Source organism: Eriocheir sinensis, chromosome 11, assembly GCF_024679095.1.
Source record: "Eriocheir sinensis breed Jianghai 21 chromosome 11, ASM2467909v1, whole genome shotgun sequence".
Classification (NCBI taxonomy): domain Eukaryota; kingdom Metazoa; phylum Arthropoda; class Malacostraca; order Decapoda; family Varunidae; genus Eriocheir; species Eriocheir sinensis.
The window spans coordinates 14,137,429-14,162,428 of NC_066519.1; the positions used below are offsets into that span (position 1 = coordinate 14,137,429).

The 25,000-nt window shown below is 41.7% G+C and overlaps 2 protein-coding genes across 6 annotated transcripts in view; both read left to right on the plus strand.

The window, feature by feature from the left end:
- LOC126996919 (arylsulfatase B-like) overlaps nucleotides 1-11,139 on the plus strand; it is a 16,806-nt gene extending 5,667 nt beyond the window's left edge. For all 3 annotated transcript variants that reach the window (XM_050857856.1, XM_050857854.1, XM_050857855.1), the window contains exons 3-12: nucleotides 925-1,088; nucleotides 1,942-2,045; nucleotides 2,658-2,878; nucleotides 3,562-3,665; nucleotides 4,064-4,229; nucleotides 4,718-4,815; nucleotides 7,113-7,249; nucleotides 7,730-7,903; nucleotides 9,233-9,621; nucleotides 10,371-11,139. In XM_050857856.1, the coding sequence (XP_050713813.1) occupies nucleotides 925-1,088; nucleotides 1,942-2,045; nucleotides 2,658-2,878; nucleotides 3,562-3,665; nucleotides 4,064-4,229; nucleotides 4,718-4,815; nucleotides 7,113-7,249; nucleotides 7,730-7,903; nucleotides 9,233-9,621; nucleotides 10,371-10,543 (1,730 nt within the window). In that variant the 3' untranslated portion in view covers nucleotides 10,544-11,139. The remainder of the gene's footprint in view (nucleotides 1-924; nucleotides 1,089-1,941; nucleotides 2,046-2,657; nucleotides 2,879-3,561; nucleotides 3,666-4,063; nucleotides 4,230-4,717; nucleotides 4,816-7,112; nucleotides 7,250-7,729; nucleotides 7,904-9,232; nucleotides 9,622-10,370) is intronic.
- A 3,214-nt stretch (nucleotides 11,140-14,353) lies between these two features.
- The window catches only part of LOC126997190 (probable glutamate receptor), a 13,225-nt gene continuing 2,578 nt past the window's right edge, over nucleotides 14,354-25,000 (plus strand). For 2 of the 3 annotated variants that reach the window (XR_007751939.1, XM_050858223.1), the window contains exons 1-9: nucleotides 14,354-14,415; nucleotides 15,066-15,212; nucleotides 15,594-15,681; nucleotides 17,385-17,536; nucleotides 18,668-18,834; nucleotides 19,048-19,135; nucleotides 19,586-19,715; nucleotides 21,063-21,240; nucleotides 23,703-23,802. Coding sequence is in view for 2 of the 3 variants with exons in the window: in XM_050858223.1 (XP_050714180.1) it covers nucleotides 14,378-14,415; nucleotides 15,066-15,212; nucleotides 15,594-15,681; nucleotides 17,385-17,536; nucleotides 18,668-18,834; nucleotides 19,048-19,135; nucleotides 19,586-19,715; nucleotides 21,063-21,240; nucleotides 23,703-23,802 (1,088 nt within the window). In the remaining variant the exon portion in view is untranslated. Of the gene's footprint in view, nucleotides 14,416-14,749; nucleotides 15,213-15,593; nucleotides 15,682-17,384; nucleotides 17,537-18,667; nucleotides 18,835-19,047; nucleotides 19,136-19,585; nucleotides 19,716-21,062; nucleotides 21,241-23,702; nucleotides 23,803-25,000 lie in introns of those variants that run through there. The other variant, XM_050858224.1, reaches the window with a different exon arrangement.

Here is a 25,000-nt window from a genome sequence, read left to right on the forward strand (position 1 = left end):
ACACGGTAAAGCCACAAATTTGGACCATCGCGGCAACACTGTAAAGCCACAAATTTGACCCATCGCTGCAACACGGTAAAGCCACAAATTCGGTAAAGCCACAAATTTGGCCCAACACGGTAAAGCCACAAATTTGGCCCATCGCTGCAACACGGTAAAGCCACAAATTTGGCCCATCGCTGCAACACGGTAAAGCCACAAATTTGGCCCATCGCTGCAACACGGTAAAGCCACAAATTTGGCCCATCGCTGCTACACGGTAAATTAACTGTTGATCATTTAAACCACAGAGGAAAATTAGTAGTTTATTCACCTAGTCTTATAAGGAACCATTAACACAGTAACAACGGGGACCTTGTTTCTTAATGGTCCCTCTAAGCGAGAAAAATGATAAAAAAATCATCACACACACAAACCATTTCATAATATATAGCAAAGCATTTGTGATCAATTTATGCATCATCTATTTTGGGGGGTTTATATCATGGCACAAATTTGGCCCGTCGCTGCAACACGGTAAAGCCACAAATTTGGCCCGTCGCTGCTACCGGGTTAACGTTACTTGAGGTAAATATACTTGTTAAGAGATTCTGACGGTGAACTAAGGGTCGAGGGGGCCAGAATGACTTGCTTCGGCATGTGGGTATAATCTTCTGCCACTGGGCCATGGTTGAAAATTGTCAGCATCCATCGGTGGGGCTCGAACCTAGGTACCCAGGCTCACCTCGTCCACCGCCTTCCCCAAAAGTGCTCATATCCGTCTCATGGGTATACGAGAATTATGTATATATAGTGCCCAACAGAAAGGAGACATCGTGTAGGGAAAGGGGAAGGTGGCGGGGGAGAGGTATGGTACGGCCGTTAACCTTTGTATGTGTAGCTTTATGTTGATTTTTTTAGGGTAAGATCTGTTCCCTCCTTCAGGCTGGAACGACGTACCGTGGCACAACAGGGAGGTTTACGCCCCCAACCTGGACTCCCTGGCGAAAGCGGGTGTGATTCTGCAGGAGTCCTACGTCCAGCCCATCTGTACCCCCTCCCGCTCCGCCCTCATGTCCGGACGCTACCCCTTCACTATAGGACGACAGGTAGGTTACGTTAAGTTAGGTTAGGTAAGATTAGGGCTTCCTACCTCCCTTCCTCTCTCTCTCTCGCCCCTTCACAATGGGTTACGTTAGATTAGGTTTGGTTAGGTTAGGCAAGGTTATTTTAGGCTAGGTAAGGATAGGTTAGATTAGGTTAGGTAAGGTTAGACTAGGTAAGGTTAGGTACGGTTAGGTAAGGTTAGGTTAGGTAAGTTTAGGTAAGGTAAGCACTCCCTCCCTTCCTCCTTCCCTCTCGTCCCTTCAATATAAGACGCCAGGTAGGTTACGTTAGATTAGGTTAGGTAAGGTTAGGTTAGGTAAGGTTAGGTAAGGTTGGGTTAGATTAGAGGAGGTAAGGTTAGGTTAGGGTAGGTTAGGCAAGGTAAGGTAAGGTAAGGTTAGGTTAGGTTAGTTAAAGTTAGGTAAGGTAAAGTTAAGGAAGGCTAGGTAAGACTAGTTTAAATTAAGTAAAGTTAGGTTGGATTAGGTAAGGGCAAGGTTAGGGTAGATTAGGTAAGGTCAGTTTAGGACAGGTAAATACAGGTAAATATGGGCCCGATCTTTACAACCATTTATCTATCATCTGCTTAAGGGGGGTTTGCCTTAAAATCTAAACATATACATTTACTTATTCTTGAGATGAATAAATATGAGTTAGGATTTTGTTTTAAGTTAGGGGAAGTTAGCAGAGAGAAGAACAATGATTTAATGGAAGAGGTACTGAAAGAAAATGGGGTTAGAGTTGCCGGGGATGAGGTTAAGGGGGGCTACTCTAAAATTAAGGGAAGCGGGGTCAGAGTTGCCTTAACCGTACATATTCACAACCTCTTCTCCCTTTCCCCTTCGCCCCTGCCAGCACGCCGTCATCTGGCCTGAGGAACCTACGGGCCTCAGTCTAAACCTCACCCTCCTGCCGCAGCTGATGAAGGCCGCGGGATACGAGACTCATGCCGTGGGAAAGTAAGTGGCTGACAGTAGTAGTAGTAGTAGTAGTAGTAGTAGTAGTTGTAGTAGTAGTAGTAGTAGTAGTAGTAGTAGTAGTAGTAGTAGTAGTAGTAGTAGTAGTAGTAGTAGTAGTAGTAGTAGTAGTAGTAGTAGTAGTAGTAGTAGTAGTAGTAGTAGTAGTAGTAGTAGTAGTAGTAGTAGTTTTTTCTTCTTGTTCTGGTTCTTGCTTTTTTTGGTTCTTTTTTTTCTTTTTCTTGTTCTTTTTTTTTTTTTTGTTGTTCTTGTTATTGTTGTTGTTCTTTTTTATTTGTTTTTGTCGTTTTTTGCGCTTATTCTAGCCCCTTTTTTCTTCTTCTTTTCCTTCTCTTCCTCCTCCTCCCACACCTCCTCCTCTTCCTTCTGTTAACATCACTCCCTCCTTCTCCTCCTCCTCCTCCCTTCTTCTTCTTCTTCTTCAGTCACCGTTGAAAATAGTGCCAAGAGAGACCATGACAGAGAACGTAACAGAGAGACCAGGAATTGAACCATTTTAGTTATTCTTTTTATTGTTCTCCTCCTCCTCCTTCTTCTTCTTCTCCTCTTTTTCCTCCTCCTCCTCCTCTTCCTCATCTCACACCTTCACGCTAGATGGCACCTCGGTTTCTGTTCATGGGCCTACACACCGACGAGCCGCGGGTTCGATACCTTCTACGGGTACTACACGGGCTCCGAGGATTACTACCACCACACGAGGACTTGCGTGTTCGGCGAGGAAGGGAACAAGCACTCCAACGGCACCACCTCGACCTCCACCACGACATCGACCACTCCAGCGCCTTGCAACGATATCAAGTGCGCCTTCTCCCTCGGTAAATTTTTGAGTCTCCCTTTTGTGGTTGTTGTTTGAACGCGTTTTCTTCTTGGTCTTGTTCTTTTCAGTCTTCTTTGTCTTCTAATTCTTGGGGGACTTTATGGTGTAACTTGAAGGGGTAAAGGAAGATGTGAGGGGGATAGAGGGAAAGATATGGAGATGAGAAGGTGTTAAGGGAAGAAAATGGAGTATAAATGGATTACAAGTGGATGAGAGAGATAAAGAGAGAAAAAAAGGAGTATATATAAATGGATTACAAGAGGATGAGAAAGATAAATGGTGTCAGAAAGTTATAAATAAATGGATGAATAGATGAAATAAGAAACAAAGGGAGAGGAAATATATGTTTTGATAGAAGGCTGTTGTTGCACTGCTTTCAACGGTGACTGAGGAAAAAGAAGAGGAAGAGGAGAAGGAGGGAGTGATGATAACAGAAGGAGGAGGAGAAGGTGTGGGAGGAGGAGGAGGAGGAGGAGGAGAAGGTATGGGAGGAGGAGGAGGAGGAGGAGGAGGAGAAGGAGGAAAAGAAGAACAAGAAGAAAAAGAAAAAAAAGGTCTAGTATAAGAACAAAAAAAAAAAAAAAAAAAAAAAAAGAGGAAAAAGAGCAAGAACAATGATGATGATGATGATGATGATAACTAAGAGAAAAGAAGATAAAATTGGTTCCTTTCCTTCCACAGGCGAGCAGAAGGAACCGGTCATAGATGAGAAGAAGGGACCTGGTTACCTCGACCTAAGGGACAACACAGAGCCTGAGAGAAACCAAAGTGGCGTCTACTCGACCGTGAGTGTCTGTCTGTCTGTCTGTCTGTCTTGGTCTTTGTTTCTTCCTTACTTTTTTCCTTTCCTTTCCTTTCCTATCCCTTCTTCTCTCCGTCTTTCTCTCTCCTTTTCTTTCTTTTTTTTTCGTTCTTTCTTTATTCCTTCCTTCCTTTTTTCTTGTCTTTCTACTCTTTTTTCTCTTCTTTTCCTTCTTTCTCTCTCCTTTTCTTTCTTTTTCTTTTCCTTTTTATTCCTTCCTTCCTCTTTTCTTGTCTTTCTACTCTTTTTTCCTCTTCTTTTCCTTCTTTGCCCTTAATAGTTTACGGGAGGGTCAACTTAAAGGGATGATTCTTAGGACTTCACTGCACTAAGATTCCATACACTCACATTACTCTTTCCCCATTCTGCCTCCCCCATCAGTACGTGTTCGCCTCACAAGTGGAGAAGCTGCTTGCTAACCGAGAGCCCGAGGTACCCATGTTCCTGTACCTGCCCTTCCAAAGCGTCCACTCCCCGCTGCAAGTGCCGGAAAAGTACAAAAAGCCTTACGAACACATACAGAACCATGACAGAAAGACCTACCTGGGTGAGTGTGAAGGAGACGTAAAGACAGACAGATAGATAGATAGATAGGGAGATAGATAGATAGTGGGAGAATTTGTATACTTTGACTTTTGTGTGAGTGTGTAAGGTAGAGTGTAGGAAGGATGAGTTAGAGGAATAGGTTGAAATGAGAGAGGCTATACTTGTACACACAAACACATACACATACACACAACAACAACAACAACAAAAACAGCATCTTTCATCATATATAGCACTCATAGATTGAATTATAAGTACAGGAGAAAGTGAGTGAGTGTTAGAATAAGTATGTAAAAATTATGTACCTATGTAGCCTATGTATGAATGTATGTATATATAAATGTATGTATGTATGTATATATGTATGTAAAGGTATACACCCACACCCACACACAATCATACAACCTCCTCCCCCCCCCACACACACAGTCCCCCTCCCCCCACACACGTCCCTCCTACACCCTTCCTAAAGCCACACTCTACACCCAGGCATGGTCAGCGCTATGGACGAGGCAGTGGGGCGTGTGATCAAGGCTCTTAAGGACACCGGCCACTACAACAACACTGTCATCGTCTTCACCACCGACGTGAGTACTGACTGGCAGGGAGGGACTCGAGAAATGTTTAAAGTACGGGTTGTTTGAAGAAAAGTGTAAATATAAACAAGAGGAAAATGTGAGATCCGGGGTGTTTGAGGAATGCAGATTTTACATTAACAGGGATCATGTTTCTTAATGGTCCATCTATGCGAGAAAAATGAGAAAAAATCATCACTCACAAACCATTTCATAATAGGCCTATATATCAAAGCATTTGTGATCAGTTTATGCATCATCTATTTTGGGGGGTTCATATCATGGCACAAATTTGGCCCGTCGCAGCTACACGGTAAAGCCACAAATTTGGCCCGTCGCTGCTACACGGTAAAGCCACAAATTTGGCCCGTCGCTTCTACACGGTAAAGCCACAAATTTGGCCCGTCGCTTCTACACGGTAAAGCCACAAATTTGGCCCGTCGCTTCTACACGGTAAAGCCACAAATTTGGCCCGTCGCTTCTACACGGTAAAGCCACAAATTTGGTCCGTCGCTTCTACACGGTAAAGCCACAAATTTGGCCCGTCGCTTCTACACGGTAAAGCCACAAATTTGGCCCGTCGCTGCTACACGGTAAAGCCACAAATTTGGCCCGTCGCTTCTACACGGTAAAGCCACAAATTTGGCCCGTCGCTTCTACACGGTAAAGCCACAAATTTGGCCCGTCGCTTCTACACGGTAAAGCCACAAATTTGGCCCGTCGCTGCTACACGGTAAAGCCACAAATTTGGCCCGCCGCTGCTACACGGTAAAGCTATAAATTTGGCCCGCCGCTGCTACACGGTAAAGCTATAAATTTGGCCCGCCGCTGCTACACGGTAAAGCTACAAATTTGGCCCGTCGCTGCTACCGGGTTAACGTAAAAGAGATTACCCCCCTTCTCCCTCTCCCCCCCCCCCCCAAAAAAAAAAAAAAACGAGAACGAGGGGAGATAGATTTTTTTTTTTTTTTTTTTTTTTAAGGATGCGTAAAACACTAAACACGGGAGCGATGTGAAGAAAAAATAGACAGACCACGCTTACAAACGAAAAAATAAAAATAAAAATCCAATACTTTAACTTCAACACCCCCCAAAAAATCTGACGAACGCTCCCAAGGCCAAACAAGACAGGTGTGAGGCGCGGAGTCGAGCGTCAATAATCAACGACGCACAGGTGGAAGGACGGACAGGTGGACTCGCTAATTAATGACCCACACACCTGGTTGTCTGTCACCCAAGCATGTGTGTTTTCACCTTATATAATTTTTCTCTCTTTGTCAATTTTATTTCTTCTTCTTTTCTCTCTATCTCCAGATTTTCATTTCTTATCTTCTTCCACCTACAAATCCTCTTTTTTCCTCCCCTCCTCCTCCTTCTCCTAATCCTCTTTCTCTCTATTCTTTCTTCATCCCCAAACTTTATTCTTCTTTCCCTTCTGTCTTCTCGAAACACTCTGCCTTTCTCTTCAAACCCTCTATTTTCAATCCCTCCTCTCGTCTTTTGCTCCATCTCCTCACCCTCCTCTTTCTCCCTTCTTCCTTTATCTCCAAACTCTTTTTCTTCTCCCCCATTCTTTTCCTCCAATCTCCTCTTCCTTTCCCTTATTTCTCAGGTCAGGAAAGTATAACAGAAGAATAGACTGATGAGATACAAGGCAAAGGAAGAAGGGAATACATGTTTTGATAGAGGGCTGATGTTGCATGTTGAAGTAATATCATAGCCTTCTTTCAACATCTCCAAATACATAGCGTCAGGAAAGTATAACCGAGGGACAGACTGATGAAATACAAGGCAAAGGAAGAAGGGAATACATGTTTTGATAGAGGGCTGATGTTGCATGTTGAAGTAATATTATAGCCTTCTTTCAACATCTCCAAATACATAGCGTCAGGAAAGTATAACCGAGGGATAGACTGATGAAATACAAGGCAAAGGAAGAAGGGAATACATGTTTTGATAGAGGGCTGATGTTGCATGTTGAGATACAGCACAAGTAGCACAAACTATCACTAGGCTCATAAAACTAGCCATGGAGATACCCACAGCCTCTACGATAGCCTTTTCCTTTCCTTTCCTTTCCCTTCTTTTCTCCCTCTTTCTCTCTCCTTTTCTTTCTTTTTCGATTTTTTTCCTTTCTCTTCTCTTTTTTTCTCTTTCTTTTATTTTCTTATTTTCTTTTTAAATGTTTGAGAATATGACTCTTGAGTGAGTGAGGGTGAAAATATGTAGAAAGTATGTAGGTATGTATGTATGATGTCCCCGTGCGTAAGAGTGTGTGTGTACGTATGTCTGTTTCCACGTGTCCACAGAACGGGGGTCCCACGATCACGGGGTCCAACAACTGGCCGCTGCGGGGGAACAAGACAACCCTGTGGGAAGGAGGCACGCGGGGGGCGGCCTTCGTGCACTCCCCGCTCCTACCCAACCCCGGCACCACCAACCCATCGTGAGTGGACACTGTAAACACCTTCACTTTTTTTTCTTTTCTTTTACTGTTTTACAATACTTTTCTTTTCTTCTCTTCTTATGTTTTTTTCTTTCTTTTCTCTTCTCTCTGCTTCTACTTCATTCTTCTTTCTCTCCTTCTTTATTTATTTTATTTTTCCTTTCTTTTTTCTTTTTCTTTATCTGTCTTTTTGTTCTTTTCTTTCTTTCTTATTTTCCTTTCTCTCTCTCTCTCTCTCTCTCTCTCTCTCTCTCTCTCTCTCTCTCTCTCTCTCTCTCTCTCTCTCTCTCTCTCTCTCTCTTCTTCTTCTTCTTCTTCTTCTTCTTGTCTTTCATTTCATACTTCCATATTATTACTTTTTATTTTTTTATCTATTTTATCTATTTTTTTATCTGCGTACAAATTGGCAAACACACACACTGAAACAACGCGTACAAATTGGCGAAACCTTAACCCCCCCCCCCTTTACCCCCTCCCCAGGTTAATCCACATCACGGATTGGCTGCCTACCTTGCTGGGACTGGCGGGGGGCGACGTGCCGGCAGGGGGGGACGGCGTGGACCAGTGGGGGGCCGTGACAGAAGGGGCGCCCGCTCCCCGCACGCACATGGTGTATAACGTGGATAAGACGGATGAATTCAGCGCGGGGATAAGGTGAGAGGAGGAGGAGGAGGAATGTTTGGTGGTGAAGATGGGAGGTAAAGCGAGGAGGAAGGGGGAGGAGGAGGAGGTAGAAGAAGGAATGGTGGTGGAGGAAGAGGGAGGAAGGCATGGGGGGGTTGGAGATGAAGGAAGAGGAATAAAGAAGTTGAAAATGGAGGAGAGGAGAAGAGAGGATTTGAAGATGGAAGAAGAGAGAAAAGGTAGATTTGGATATGTAGAAGAAAAAGAAAAGGATTAGGAGGTGGAGGAAGAGGGGAAAAGAAGAGGAATGGGAAATGGAGGAGAGGAGAAGAGGATTAGGAGATGGAAGAAGAGAGAAAGGGAAGGTTTGGATATGTGGAAGAAGAAAAAAGAAGAGGATTAGGAGGAGGAAGAAGAGGAGAAAAGAAGAGCAATAGGAAATGGAGGAAGAGAGGAAAAAAAGGGAGGAGGAGGATATGAAGGTTTAGATATGGAGAGGAAATGGCATAGGTAACACACACACACACACACACACACACACACACACACACACACACAGAGAGAGAGAGAGAGAGAGAGACATAAAATCTGTGCATAAAATATAAATTTTTAAAATGTAAATATGAAAACGATATCACTAAAACTATGACCCTCCCCTCCCTCCTTCCCTCCTTCCTTCCTTCCTTTTCCTTTTCCTTTCATATAATTTCCTTTCCTTTCCTTCCCTTCCCTTCCTTCCTTTCATTATATTCCTTTCTTTTCCTTTCCTTTCCTTTCCCATTTTTTTCCTTCTCTTCCCTTCCCTTCCTTTCCTTCTCTCCCTTCCTTCCTTTCCTATCCTTTCCTTTCCTTTCCCTTCTCTTCCTCTCTTCCTCTATCCCTCTCTTTCTTCCTTTCTTCCTTCCTTTTTTTCCTTTCCTTTCCCTTCCCTTCCCTTCCCTTCCCTTCCCTTCCTTCCTTCCTTCCTTTCCTCTTTTCCTTTCCTTTCCTTTCCCTTCTCTTCCTCCCTTCCTCTCTCCCTCTCTGCCTCCTACCCTCTCTTCCTTCCTTCTTTTCCTTCCCTTCTCTTCCCTTCCTTCCTTCCTTTCTTAATCCCTTTCCTTTCCTTTCCCTTATCTTCCTCCTTTCCTCTCTCCCTCTCTGCCTCCTACCCTCTCTTCCTTCCTTTCCTTTCCTCTCCTTTCCTTCCCTACCCAACCCTTCTCTTTCCTACCTATCCCATCCCTCCCACCCTTCCTTCCTTCCTTCCTTCTTTTTTTTTCTCTTCCTTCCTTACCCTTCCCTTCCCTTCCCATCCCTTCCATTCCCTTTCCTTCCCTTACCATCTCTTCCCTTCCCTTCCTTCCTTCCTTCCTTCAGGTTAGGGAAATACAAGCTCTTAGTGGGGAACCCTGGCCCAGGGGAATGGACTCCACCCCCGGAATATACCAAAGTAACCCCTGGAAATAAGACTGAAGAGGAAGAGAAGAGGGATGCTGGGGAAGATGAGCAGGGAGAGAACGATTTGAAGGATGCTGTTGAGGAAGATGAGGATGCTAAAGAAGATGAGAAAGAAGATGAGAGAGAAGGAGATAAAGAGATGGAGGTGGATGCTGTGGAAGATAACAAGGTGGAGGAAGAGGAAGATGAAGAGGAGGAGGAGGAGGAGGTGATCGTAACTTCCTCAGACTTCGAAGGAGGACTAAATCATCTTCTAAGGAACATGACAGGACGGAACGCATCGGAAATTCGCCTTTACGACCTCGAGAGTAAGTACACACACACACACACACACACACACACACACACACACACACACACACACACACTCCTCCTCTCTCATCCCTCGCCTCTGTCTAATTCTCGCCTCCTCCTCCTCCTCCTCCTCCTCCTCAATGACTACTTCCTCCTTTGTCATCTCCTCTTCCATCGCCTCCTTCATAATGACCTCTTCCTTCTCCTCTCTTCTCTTCTTCTTTGTTCTCTTCTGCCTCTTCCTCTTCTTCTTCTTCCTTTTCTTATTTTGTTCTTCTTTTTCTTCTTGTTCTTCTTCTATTTCCTTTTCTTTTTTCATCTTCTTTGACCTCTTCTTCTTCCTTCTCCTCTTCCTCCCTCTCTTCCTCCTCCTCCTCCTCCTCCTCCTCTTCTTTCTCGCTTACCTCTAAATTATTCTTCTGATTCGTCCACTTCTTCCTCTTCCTCCTCCTCCTCCTCCTCCTCCTCCTCCTCCTCTTCCTCCTCCTCCTCCTCCTCCTCCTCCTCTTCCTCTTCCTCCTCCTCCTCTCAGCCGATGCCTGACATTCTTTGAACCGAAAAAAATCCTTAAACAACAAAGAAATAAAAACAAACCAACTTCTGGAAGACGAGAGAGAGAGAGAGAGAGAGAGAGAGAGAGAGAGAGAGAGAGAGAGAGAGAGAGAGAGAGAGAGAGAATGATAAGACAATACGTGTTTTCTTAATTCTTTTGGCGCTTTTTTCCCTTCCTTTATAATCCCCTTCCCTCGTCCCCACCCCCCAGGTGACCCCAGGGAGACGCAGAACGTGGCCCTCACACACCCGAAAATCGTGTCCATCCTGGCCCACCTGCTCAACGCACACCTGGCCCGCTACACACCCGCCGACGTGCCCAAAAAGATGCCCGCCTCAGACCCCGACCACTTTGGAGGCGTCTGGTCCCCCGGCTGGTGTTAGCGGGAGGTTGCTACTACTACTACTACTACTACTACTATTACTACTACTGATGCTGCTGTTACTACTTTCTTCTTACAGTTATTCGTCTTTCTTGTTCTTGTGTTTTTTCTTTTCTTTTTCTTTTCTTTTCTTTTCTTTTTATTATGTTATTTCTTTTCTCATGTAACCACGTCAAGTGTAAGATAAAGAAGGTGAAGAACTACTGCTGGTGTTACTACTACTACTACTACTACTACTAAGAAAATCCTGCTGCAATAATAGTAACAGTAACAAGAACAGTAACAACAAGAACAACTACAACTAACTGCTATATTACTATTACTACTACTAACAATAACTACTACTACTACTACTACTACTACCATTCATATTTTTGGTCGTAACTCAATCCCTACAAACACAGTAACATATTTTTATCTATCAATGTCTTACAAGTAACATTTCCACTCTCTCTCTCTCTCTAGTAGTAGTAGTAGTAGTAGTAGTAGTAGACGAAAAGAATGCCGTTACCTCTCTCTCTCTCTCTCTCTCTCTCTCTCTCTCTCTCTCTCTCTCTCTCTCTCTCTCTCTCTCTCTCTCTCTCTCTCTCTCTCTCTCTCGTAATATAGTCACATCGCTCAAGTATATGGCCCATTGTGTGGTACTGATTCGTGTCCCATATAAAGTGAAGGCGTACATATATCACGTCTTTCCTATATGATCCTTTGTATTTGCCTTCCTGTAAACACGTCAGGTAAGAAGAAGAAAGTGAAGAAAGGTGAAGACGATAATGGTGATGAAACAGCGGTGAAGGTGAAGAAAAACACAAAGTAAACTAAGAAGAAAAGGAGGAAAAGAAACAGGTGAAGAAAAATGAAGATGATGGTGATGATGATGATGAAAAAGACGGGAAAAAAGATGAAGAAAAACAAAAGAAAAGTAGAAAAAGGGGAAGAAAATCTGAACAACAGGAATAATACTAATACTAATGTGTGTGTGTGTGTGTATGTGAGTGTGTGTGTGTGTGTGTGTGTATGTCAAACACACACACACACACACACACACACGAAGGAAGCACTTAAGCCTTTCCACCTCTGGGTAAACAACAGACAAGAGAGAGAGCACATAATTCCCAGCCATAACACTGCACTCCCGGCTTAATGCTCCCTGACGGGCCTTTCAGCATTATCCCTTCCCCGGGGCCCCATGGCGACTGTTATGCTTGCTCCAGGGCCTCTGTGTCGCTATTCTTCGTCCCGCACTTCGTTATATCTGTATGCCCAGGAACACTTACTAAGCTACATATAAATCCAACATCTACGCGTACGTCACTGCATATTCTAATTTAGGACCATTTATAAGTTCCTCGCGATGCACGCCAACTGTTTATTTTATTTCATCTTTATGTGCTCAGAAATTGTATCTTTGTATGGTCAAGAACACTCTGTAAGCTACATATAAATCTACGCGTACGTCACTGTATATTCTAATTGAGGTCCATTTCTAAGTTCCTCGCAATGCACTCTAACTATCATTTTTATGTCATCTTTATTTGCTCAGGAATTATATTTTTGTATGCTTAAGAATAGGAACACAGTAAGGTATAAATGAGCCTAGGAGCTACGCCACTGCATATTCTAATTGAGGTCCATTTTTAAGTTCCTCGCTATGAACTCGAATTATCTTTATTTAATCTTCCTTTGCTCAGGCATTTTTCTATCTTTGTATGCTTAAAGAACACTCAGTTAGATACATATGAACCTAAAAGCTACGCATAAATCACTGCGTATTCTAATTGAGGTCTTATTTAAAGTTCCTCGCCACTACACCTTACTATACATACAAGAAGGACTACAATGCTTTCTTTGCCTCAGGTCACTGCTTATATTGACAACTAAATAATCTACATATAAAGGCAACAGCTACTTCAGTCCGTATTCTAAGTGAGGTCTCATACAAATTCCTCGTTAATATTCTACAGGGGGGATTGCATTATTTTCTTTGCTTCAAGTCACCGCTCTTCGGGACCTCAATAGCCAATTCCTCACGCAAGACCTCGCCACAAAACTCCTCTACAGGCAGGATTACAATGCTTACTTTGCACTTCTAACTCGCTGCTGATATTGACTACAAGCTACATATTAACCTAACAGCTACTGCAGTGCGTATGCTAAGTGAGGTCTCATTCAAATTCCTCGCTAATATTCTACAGGCGGGACTGCAGTGTTTTCTTTCCTTCCAGTCATCGCTCTTCGGGACCTCAATAGCCTTTTCCTCACGCAAGACCCGCAGAGTCATTCACGCATGTTGTATGAATGGCTTTCTTTCAGGGGCCTGAGTGCATGATTTTACACCTGTCAATGTGGAAGGAGGAGGAGAGGGGGAGAAGGAGGAGGAAGAGGAGATGAAGTGTATCTAGTCTTTTTTTATTTATTCATCTTCTTCTTTCTTCTTCTTTCTTTCCTCCTTTCCTTCCTCCTTCCTCCCCCTCCTCCTCCTCCTCTTCCTACTCCTCCTCCTCAGTAAGTAAAAAGATCCATGTATTATTCGAAAGAGAGAGAGAGAGAGAGAAGTCTCTCTCTCTCTCTTTCTCTCTCTCTCTCTCTCTTTCCTCTTTCACAAACACATTTCCTCCTCCTCTCTCCACCTCATTTCCCTCCATTATTCTTCATTTCCTTCTCTCCTTCCTTTCTTTCTCTCCACTCCTCTTCCTCCTCCTCTTTCTCGAATTTATCTTCTCTTCCCTAACCCTTTCCTTTCTCCTTTATCCTTTATTTTTTTTTCCTGTTTCTCATTTTTCTTATTCACTTTTTTTGTATTAATTTCTCTTATTTTTCTCTTCTCTTCTTCCTCAATATAAAATCACAATCACACACACTTCTCCCTCTTCTTCTTCCTCTTCCTCCTCCTCCTCTTATTTTCGTCTTTATTCCCGTGTTATTTCCTCTTTCTGACTTCTTTACTTCTTCCCTTCCTTCCTTTTTTTCTTTCTCTTAAATCTTCCCTTCTTTCTTTCTCCTTTTCTTTCCATCTTCTTCTTTCCTTTCCGTCCTTCTTCCCTTCTTTCTCCCACTTTTTCCCTCTCCTCCTTCCTCTCTTTCTTATTTTTTTTACTTTTTACTTTTCTCCTTCCTTCTTCTTCCCACCCTTCCTTTCCTCCTTCTTCCTCTTCTGTCCCTTCTTTCTCCAACTTCTTCCCTCTCTTCCTTCCTCCTTCTTCCTCTCTTCTGCGCACGCGTAAGACTCAGCCACTTCTAGATAAAACTCTCCATCTCCATCTGTTCTAAATCACTCCCTTTCTCTCTCTCTCCTTCTCTCTCTCTCAGACAAAGGCAGGCATGTGTTCGCGTGTGGTGGTGGTGGTGATGGTGGTGATGGAGGTGGTGGCCGATGTGGTGTTGAAGCCTCCCCATACCTTGATTAATAAGACAGGTAGGTGTGTGTGTGTGTGTGTGTGTGTGTGTGTGTGTGTGTGTGTGTGTGTGTGTGTGTGTGTGTGTGTGGGTGTGTTGAAATGATTTAAATGTATGTTGTTTGTTTGATAGGTTTGTTAATGATGATTTTTCTTCTTCTTCTTCTTCTTCTTCTTCTTCCTCTTCTTCTTCTTTCTTTTACCTACTCTTCCTCCTCCTCCTCCTATGTGTCTAATCCCTCTTCTTCTTTTTTCTTTTTCTTCTTCTTCCTTTTCTTCTTCTTCTTCTCCTCTTTCTCCTCCTCCTCCTTCTCTTCTTCCACTTCAATCTCTTCTTTCCTTTTCCTCTTCATCTCCATCTTCATCCTTCTTTACATTTCCTCCTCCTCCTCCTCCTCCTTTTCTTCGCAGGCAAGGTGGAGGAGGAATGGAGGAAACAAGCAATGGTCGGAGCATTTTTTTCCAACCCTCTCCAATTTAAGTAAGAGAGAGAGAGAGAGAGAATTATTTACTCATATTCAAGAAATTTTCCCTCATCTCTCCGCCCAATATTCATCATTTCCTCCTCCTCGTCTTCCTCCTCTTCCTCTTCCCTCCATAATTTCCTCCCCTCAACACGTCAATTGCATGTTTAATCGAATAATTTCCCCTATTTCCTCCCCTCCTCCTCCTCCTCCTCCTCCCCCTTCCTTCTCCTCCTCCTCCTCCTTATGTTTATTTTGCCTATAATAATAATAATAATAATAATAATAATAATAATAATAATAATAGATAATAATAATAATGACAATAACAATAATACTAACTAACTTCTATTTACTATCTAACCTTATTTTCAACGTTAATTTCCTTTCCTGTAAGTTGTCCCTTCATCCTTTTTTTCCTCAGTTTCCCTTTCAGCTGCACCTTCCATCTCCCCTTTACATACCACAGGCTCACAGCTCAATGATACGGAGATGAGCACCGGGGTCACGCGCAATTACTACGTATGGCCCCAACTTTATCCTACTTATAAGCTGCAAAAATCGAGTATTCTCCTTTTAGTCCCCTACCTTTTCCCCTTGTTTTCCTCCTCTTTCCCTTTCAGTAACATCTTTCACCTCCTCTTCCTCCTTCTCCTTCCCCCTTCAGGTTCCCCCGCGCGCCGCACTTGACCGTGGTGGCGGAGTCGTGGCCGCCGCACGTCAGGGTGAGGCCGGGGAGCGGCGGGGCGCCCACCACAGCAGAGGGCCCCATGGCGTCCTTCCTCGAGGTCTTCGCCGCCTCCCTCAACTTCACGTGAGTTAGCGGGTTGAGGAAATAGCTCGGTATTCTGAGACGCTTCAACCTCTCGCATATTTTTTTCTAAGTCCGAAAAAGAGGTTAATTCAGCAAGTAGCGGGGTTTTTTCATTATTGTTTCCTTTTTTGTGCCCTTGAGCTGTTTCCTTTGTTGAAAAAAAAAATAATAATAATAAATAAATAAAATCGGGTTCCGAGGAGTTCTTTTTTTCACTTTCATGGTATAAAAGCTCTCTCAAACTTGCACCAGGGTCATAAAGCTACCCATGGAAATGCCGACACTCCTACGAAAGCCTTGTCATATGTGTGAGCTTGTGCGCCGAAATGTCTGAAACTGTACTTCATATATATACACCAGGTCCTGCTATTCCCCGGGCAGGTACAGCATCGTGCAGGGGGACGGCTACTGGGGCGCCCCGACCCAGAACGGAACGTGGAACGGCATGATTGGGATGGTGATGAGGAAGGTGGGTGGTGGTCGCGGTGGGGGTGGGGTGGGGGGGGGAATAAAAGGAGGGAGGAAAGGAAAAGGAGAGAACAGAGGAATAGAAGAGATAAAAATATAGGGAAAGTAATAATTTATCAACTATAACAGCTAATACCTTGTTGTGCAACCCTATAATAATACTCTCTCTCTCTCTCTCTCTCTCTCTCTCTCTCTCTCTCTCTCTCTCTCTCTCTCTCTCTCTCTCTCTGCAGCGTTGCCAAATTATCGTACTATGAAGATTGGATTTATCATTTTTATGCTCCAAGACGGTCGTAACCACACAAACAACGATAGAAAATTAGAGTTCGCGTTAAAACTGTTATTCATTGACGTTGGTTTGTTCTTTTGCTATAGTTATCGGTCAGAGACTGCGAAAACTCAATGCGATGAGTACGATATTTTGGCAACAATGGGTATGTGTGCCTACCCATTTGTGCGTGCCTGTTTGTCCTCATAAAAAGTGGAATAAAAAATGTCGCGATGGCCTGAATTTTAAGGCAATTTCAGCATATACATATCCTTAAATTTGTGTGTACTTTCATGTGTGTGTGTGTATATGTGTGTGTGTGTGTGTGTGTGTGTGTGTGTGTGTGTGTGTGTACTTTCAACACACACACACACAAAAAAGGAAATCCATTGAAAAAAAAAATGTGTGTGTGTGTGTGTGTGTGTAAGTGGGTGCCAAAATGAATGGTGGATTAAGATGAACAAAAATAAAATAAAAGAGAAAAGAAAGAAAAAGAGTCCCAGCATTATAAACAAAAAAAATATAAAAGTAAGAAAGAAAAAAAGAAAAACAAAGAAAGAAAGAAAATAAAAGAAGGAAAAAAACAAAGCAACACACTTCCCAGCAGTACGTAAGTAGCGGCCTTTTTTTTCATTATTGTATCCCTTTTTTAAGTTTTTTTATGCCCTTGAACTGACTCCTTTGCTTTAAAAAAAAAAATAAAATAAAAAAATCAAAACCCTCCCCTTTCTTAAACGTCCCCATCCTCCACCCCTTCAGCGCTTCGTCCACCAAGTTTGCCAGATTATCGTACTCAGCCTCTTATATTTACCGACTTCCGGCTCAAAATCTGTCTCCTGGGCCCCAATAACAAGATTCTTTTATAGTTATCATTAAAATAGTTCATTCCTGGTGTTTCTTGGCAATAGTCAGGCGTCAAAAAACGGTAAATATTATGCTCAATACAATCACACACTCTTCTCCCTCTCCTTCCTCTTTCTCTTCCTCTTATTTTCGTCTTTATTAACGTGCTATCTATTCCCTTTCTTTCTTACTGCATTACTTCTTTCCTTCCTCGTTCTTCCTTTCTTCCCTCCCTTTCTTTCTTTCTCCTTTTCTTTCCATCTTCTTCTCTCCTTTCCTTCCTTCTTCCCTTCTTTCTCCCATTTCAACGGTATCGTCCGCCCTTCTTCTTCTTCTCCTTCTTTTGACCTGTAACGCTTTGTATCGCTTCTTAGGTCCTCCTCCTCTCGTTCCTCCCTTCTCCTTATTCACACACCTTCCTTTTCAGTGTTATGTTATTTTCTAACCTGAAATAAAATCACTTATCTTCACTTATTCAGACATTTGTGCCCTTTTTCCCCAGCACTGCGCGAGGAACACTTTTGCCAACTTTATCATTCTTCTTTCTGTTTCCTTTTTGTCCCCTTCTACTTCTTCTCCTTCTTCCCCTACAGGAGGCTGATCTCGGTCTGGGTCCCTTCGGCGTGAGCTACAAGCGGAACAAGGTGGTGGGGTTCACGCTGCCCATCTTCAGGGAGGTTCTACACATCCTCACAGCCCGCCCACGCCCCCAGCCGCAGCCTTGGGGGTTCCTCGCGCCCTTCACGTGAGTAACTTGAACATAACCTGACTTTGGAGCTTCCTATTATTCCTTAGTTTTCATCCTTCTCTCCTATATATTTCTTCGTTGCTTTTCCTCTCATCCTTCCCTATCTTTCTTCTCTTCCACATATTTCCTCGTTTCTTTTCCTCTCATCCTTCCCTATCCTTCTTCTCTTCCACATATTTCCTCGTTTCTTTTCCTCTCATCCTTCCCTATCCTTCTTCTCTTCCACATATTTCCTCGTTTCTTTTCCTCTCATCCTTCCCTATCCTTCTTCTCTTCCACATATTTCTGAGTTTCTTTTCCTCTCATCCTTCCCCATCCTTCTTCTCTTCCACATATTTCTGAGTTTCTTTTCCTCTCATCCTTCCCCATCCTTCTTCTCTTCCACATATTTCTGAGTTTCTTTTCCTCTCATCCTTCCCCATCCTTCTTCTCTTCCACATATTTCTGAGTTTCTTTTCCTCTCATCCTTCCTTATCCTTCTTCTCTTCTACATATTTCTGAGTTTCTTTTCCTCTCATCCTTCCTTATCCTTCTTCTCTTCCACATATTTCTGAGTTTCTTTTCCTCTCATCCTTCCTTATCCTTCTTCTCTTCTACATATTTCCTCGTTTCTTTTCCTCTCATCCTTCCCTATCCTTCTTCTCTTCCACATATTTCTGAGTTTCTTTTCCTCTCATCCTTCCTTATTCTTCTCTCCTACATATTTCTTCGTTTCCTTTCCTTTTATCCTTCCCTCCTATACATTCTCTCATTCCTCTGTTCCTCTCATTCTCCCCTTTATGTATTCCTTCGTCTCTCTATTCCTCTCCTTTCCTCCTATAATTTTATCTATCTACCTATTTATCGATTTGTTGGTTTATTGATTTCTCGTTTTCTATTTCTATAATGCTTCGTTATCACGTAATTTTTTCTATTTTTCTATTCTTTCTATCTTCCTTAATTCCTCTCCTTACTCCCTCCTGTCTCCTCTCCTCATCCCTCCCTCCTTTCCAGAAGCTCTCCTTTATTTTCTCTTCATCCTTCCTTCCATTCCTGAATCTCTTCTTTATTTTCTCCTCATCCTTCCCTAATTTCTCATATTTTACATGTTATATTCTTGTGTGTGTGTGTTTGTGTGTTCGTGTACAGGCTGAACGTGTGGCTGGTGCTGCTTTCCTTAATGATGGTCCTGACCGTATTTGCGACCGTGACAGAGAAGGCACTCATGGAGGTAGAGAACGGCCCCTCCTCCTCGTCCTCCTCCTCGCTGTTTTTCTGGCACCTGATCTCCCACTACCAGCTCTTCCTCGGCCAAAGTGAATATAAAGTGACGGATAAAGATATACGAGTCTGCAGGCGTTATTTTGGGCTCATACATAATCCAACTATCTATATTCATTTAACCATCACTAACTCTCAATATTTTTCTAGCTATTAATCTAACTTGTATTCATTTAACCATCACTCTAACTATATTTTCCTAGCTATTAATCTAACTTTATATCCATCTATCTCTCTACCCGTCACAGGCTCACCGCGGGAGGCTGTGGGACTTGTGCCGCGATTCTTGTTTTGGCTTTGGCTCATGACTGTCCTGGTGATGATGAGGACGTACAGGTGTGTGTGTGTGTGTGTGTGTGTGTGTGTGTGTGTGTGTGTGTGTGTGTGTGTGTGTGTGTGTGTGTGTGTCAAGAGAAAGTGGAAATATTAATATCATGCTTCCTTTTCACATGTTTTCACCTATCTCTGTTTTTTTTTCTTTTTGAGTTTCCCTTCACTTAATCATTCACACCTCTTCTCATTTTCTACGTTTCTGTCCACTTCCCATTCTCCTTCTTTCCACACTCCATATGTGTTTTGTTTTCCTCCTACCCTTCCTTTCCTCACTCTAGCAGCTTTCTCTCCTTCCTCTTTCTTACTACTCTTCTTCCTTTCCTCCGCATATGCTCATACTATGCCAAACTTCATTTCCACACTCCCTTTCTTCCCCCTTTCCTTCCTCTTCCTCCGGTTTCTTGTGTTTTTTCTACTCTCCCTTCTCTCACTCTTACTTCCTCCCTCTCCCAGCGGCTCCCTCACCTCCCAGCTCGCGGTCAAAACAGTGGAGATCAAATACGACTCCTTGCAGGACGTGTTGAATGACCCCGACGTGATCCTGATACTGGAAGGCTCGACGGCACTCACTGGCCATCTAGAGGTATGTGTACACGACCTTACATACATACATACATACATAAATACATACACACATACATAAGAAGTAATCAAATACAAAACCGAATACTTAAATACGAAATGCAGAATACTAAGGAATATAAACAGTCAATACAGCTTACACACACACACACACACACACGCCTATCTGTTATTTTCTTCCTTTTATTCTCTCATTACTCAGCTTCAGTGCATCTTGAAGGACACACACACACACACACACACACACACACACACACAAGGCTGACTTTCCCTCATCATCATCTTGTCGATCTTTCCGGGAACAAAAGATGAGGACAAGAAACAAACAAAGAAAAACAACAACAACAACAACAACTTGACGGAGAAAGAAATATATAACAATGAGACAAAGACAAACAAACGAACGAACACACAAAAGCAGGAAGAAACGAGAGGAGAAGGAGGAGGAGGAGGAGGAGGAGGAGGACTCTGGAGGAGGGATAGAGGCAAATGAGAAGAGAAGAGAATGACAAGGAAGAAAGAGGATGAGTAAGTATTTTTTTATTTTTAGGAGGAGAAGGAGGAGGAGGAGGAGGAGGGGCAAAAGAGGATTGAGGCAGGTAAAGTTGAAGTAATGGTAGTAGTAGTAGTAGTAGTAGTAGTAGTAGTAGTAGTAGTAGTATAGTAGTAGTAGTAGTAGAAGAAGAAAAGTATACCATTACCTCTTTCTCTCTCTCTCTCTCTCTCAACGTCACCGCAATGATAGCCCTTCGCACAAAGCCAGATCAGTGTCACGTAAGGCCGAGGTCCACTAATTTGAGAGTCACGAGGCGAGCGGCTGAACCAGGCTTTGGGAGGGAAGAAAAAGCCGAAAAAGATATAAAAGAAAGAGAAAGCAAGATAACGTACGAGGGGGAATTGAAAACGTTTGCTGGTGGTTTCTTTAGTATGTTTTTTTTTGTATATGTTTGTTTTCTTGTTTGTTTTTCCTGTATATCATAAGAAACCTATTACTTTGTGCTTTCTTCGTTTTTTTTTAACCTATTTTCCAGTCTATCTATCTATACATCTACCTAACCTAACCTAACCTAACTTAACCTAACCTAACCTAACCTGTCTTCCTTCCTACATAGTACCCATTTTCTTTACCTATTTTCCTATCTATCTATCTATCCATCTATCTATTCTTAATCTCTCTGTTCTGCGTCTCCCCTTCCTATGCATACAAACACACTATCCTCAACACAAACAAGACGACCAATTATCCACATATGTTGCAGTTCCTTTCCTCGAGCTTCTATGTTAGCCTAACCTGCAGAAATAAAGCTCTTAATAAATGTTCCCTCCTCCCGCTGCATTGGACACCCAGGGAGCTACGAGCGGTGTGTTTGGGAGCCTGGCCACAGCGGTAAAGACTCGGGGCCTGCAAGTGAGGGCGAGTCAGATGCAGGACGTCGCCCGGTCAAGCCTCCAAGACGGGCGCCACGCGATGTTCCTGGAGCGGATTGGGTGTAACAACCTCTTCTCCGACGACTTCAGCAGCACAGGTTAAGCAGAAAAATCTTCGTATACTGTTATTGAAAGGGATATAATTGAGCTAGAGGGTCTTAAAAATATATTCCCATCAAAGAACAAATAAGTAAAGAAAATGAGTTATGTGGTCTTCGAAATTACCGTAAAAAGTGATTGATGTTGAAAAATCAAAGAATATTGTTTGAAAAAATATACATTTGCACTTGAAAAGAAAGTACACGTTTACAAATTTCCAAACGACTCTGTTTTTTCTTTTTGAGTTTTCCTTCACTTAATCATTCCCTCCTCTTCTCATTTTCTACTTCTCTTTTCTCCTCCCACTTTCTTCCTACCACTACAGATAAAGAAAACAAAAACAAAAGAGAAAACTAAAAGAACATATTCATTTACCTTTTCTTGTAGACATGGTGAAGCTTGGCTGTTGTTGTTGTTGTTATTGCTTCATTCACTACAACACATTACGTACTGGTTCAGAATACACAATTTCCATATGTATTTAACACTACACAGAAACTGATATTCCATTAAATCACTCACTTCTTTCTTTCGATTCTATAAATTGCACACAAAAACTTGGTGTACTTTCATTTCAAGTGCAAATGTATATTTTTACAAACAAAATTCTTTGATTTTTCAACATCAATCACTTTTTACGGTTATTTCGAAGACCACATAACTCATTTTCTTTACTTATTTGTTCTTTGATGGGAATACATTTTTAAGACCCTCTAGCTCAATTATATCCCTTTCAATAACAGTATACGAAGATTTTTCAACTTCAATCACTTAGTAGAATAATTATTTATAAGACCAATTAACACACATTTTTCCACTTACTTATATTTTCAGGGAACATATATATTTCTTTATTGGCTCTCTAGCACAAATATCTCTTTTTTTAATAGGTTATGTAGATTTTTTCAACATTAGACACTTTAAACACTAATTTCGAAGAACAATTAACACATATTTTCTTCATTTATTTGTATATTGAACGACTATAACGTTATTTTCTTTATTGGCCCTCAAGCACAATTATATATATTTTTTAACAATATCTACACCTGATTTTTTCAACATCATTCACTAAGCACAAGAATTTCGAAGACCAGTTACCTTACACTTTCTTTCTTAGTATAGTTTTTGAAGGAATAAGTATTTTCTTTTCTGGCCCTCTACCGGGAGAATATTAAAATGTCCTCACACACGCACTCACAAACAGAGAGAGAGAGAGGAGAGAGAGAGAGTAAACACTTACAACGCTTCACAAACTCCTCTCCTCGTGGGTGTAATATTGGCCTTCTTCTTGTCCCTGAAATGAGAAAAGAAAAACATTATTACGAGAGAGAGAGAGAGAGAATTAAACAAAGAAACAGAATAGCCTAGGAAAGAAAACGCAAGGATGTATAGCAATAAAATGAAAATGGAAGAGAGAGAGAGAGAGAGAGAGAGAGAGAGAGAGAGAGAATTAAAACAGAAAAAGGACATCTAGGAAAAGAAAATCCAAGAATCGTAAGAATAGAGACTGGAAGAGAGAGAGAGAGAGGTCATGAAGTGTTTGTGTTGATGCTCTTGAGCGAGGAGGAAAGTAAGTCAAATACTCTTTTTCTTCTTTTGTTTTTTTTAGTGTTTAGTGAGCATCCGGATCTCTCTCTCTCTCTCTCTCTCTCTCTCTCTCTCTCTCTCTCTCTCTCACCAATTCGCAAAAGAGTACGAAAACCTGTAAATAAAACCACATTACTAAATAGGAAATTCTCAGGAAGATAAAAGAAAAAATTGTGCAAGTAAAATCATTTCATTATTAGGCTATTGCTAAAATTCAACACGTAACAACCTTCTAATCCATTTATATATATTCTTTCTTCCATTGTTTCTAATTCTGTCTATCCATTTTTTCTTCATTATCATCTTAAATCGTTTTATTTTTAGGTTAGTGCTATAAGGCTAATTCAACATGCAGTACCAACCCTTAATCCATTCTAATATATTCTTTCTTTCCTTGTGTCTATATCTATCTACCTATCTATTCTTTTCTTCATTATAATCATCTTAAATCGCTTCATATTTAGGCTAATGCTACAATTCAACATGTAGTAACAACTCTAATCCATTTTTTTATATTATTTCTTCCCTTGTGTCTATATCTATCTATATACCTATCTATTCTTTTCTTCATTATCATCATCTTAAATCGCTTCATATTTAGGCTAGCGCTACATTTCAACACGTAACAATAATTATTAATCCAAACATATATATTCATTCTTTCTTTGTTTCCTATTATATCTATCCATTTCCATTATCATCATCTTAAATCGCTTTATATTTAGGCTAGTGCAGTACTTAAACACGCACTATGAACTCTTTAATCCATTTATATATATTCATTCTTCCCTTGTTTCTCATAATATATATCAATCCTTCTACCTACCTACCCAACTAACTAACTAACTATCTATGTATAAATGTCCATCAGGAAGGTGTGATTACTATATGTCCCGAGGTGTCTTCTGGCCACTGCTCTACTCTCTCGTCCTTCCCCTAAAGAGCCCACTTCTGCCACTGATTAACGCGAGGTATGTATATGTATGTATGACTATGTATGTATGTATGTATCTTATCTCGAATTATAGTCAAGAAAACCCTATCTTTCATCGGGTTGAAGAAGTATTGAGATCATTGAAGTCTATCGTACGTACTTGATGTAGATGATAAACTTGTTAAAATACAACACTAACTAATCTAACCTGACCTGTGTCCCGCCGCCAAAATATGATATATTATTATTATATTATTAGCTATACGTTAAATACTATTGGCTATGCTCAGACTTTATAAATCATTATGTAGTTTTTTTTTTCAGTAAACGTTCATTTAACACACACACACACACACCTACACTACTCCCACGAACTCAATATTACACTCAAGGCCTCACGATCATACACAGCACAAGAAATCACTAACAACTTAACAACCGTGGGTCTCCATTTTACACCGCAAACCACCTCAGTTAGAATTCTGTAACGACTTCATATTTAACCTCGTTTTTCTAGGATACTAAAGCTTTCAAACCTACTGGGACGTTATCTAGAGCAACCTGGAAGTGTTCTGATTATAGTGTGTGCTTAAGAAGGTGAGACAGTGAGTGATAAGTGAGAAAACAGCAAAATATTACCGATGATTGTGTGGTTACCGCCTTTCCTCATATATAACCACGATTTTCTAAGTAACTAAAGATCTTACACCTATAGGACGTTATCTAGTGCAGCCTGGTAGTGTGCTGATTATAGTTTGTGCTTAAGAAGGTGAGACAGTGAGTGATAAGTGAGAAAACAGCAAAATATTACCGATGATTGTGTGGTTACCGCCTTTCCTCATATATAACCACGATTTTCTAAGTAACTAAAGATCTTACACCTATAGGACGTTATCTAGAGCAGCCTGGAAGTGTTCTGATTATAGTGTGTGCTTAAGAAGGTGAGACAGTGAGTGATAAGTGAGAAAACAGCAAAATATTACCGATGATTGTGTGGTTACCGCCTTTCCTCATATATAACCACGATTTTCTAAGTAACTAAAGATCTTACACCTATAGGACGTTATCTAGTGCAGCCTGGTAGTGTTCTGATTATAGTGTGTGCTTAAGAAGGTGAGACAATGTGTAATAATTGAGAAAATAGCAAAAATATTACCTGTGTTTACGTGTGGTTGACCTCTTCCCGCGCTGTGAAACTATAGTTGTGCCACCGCCCGCTAGATGGCTGTTGTGGC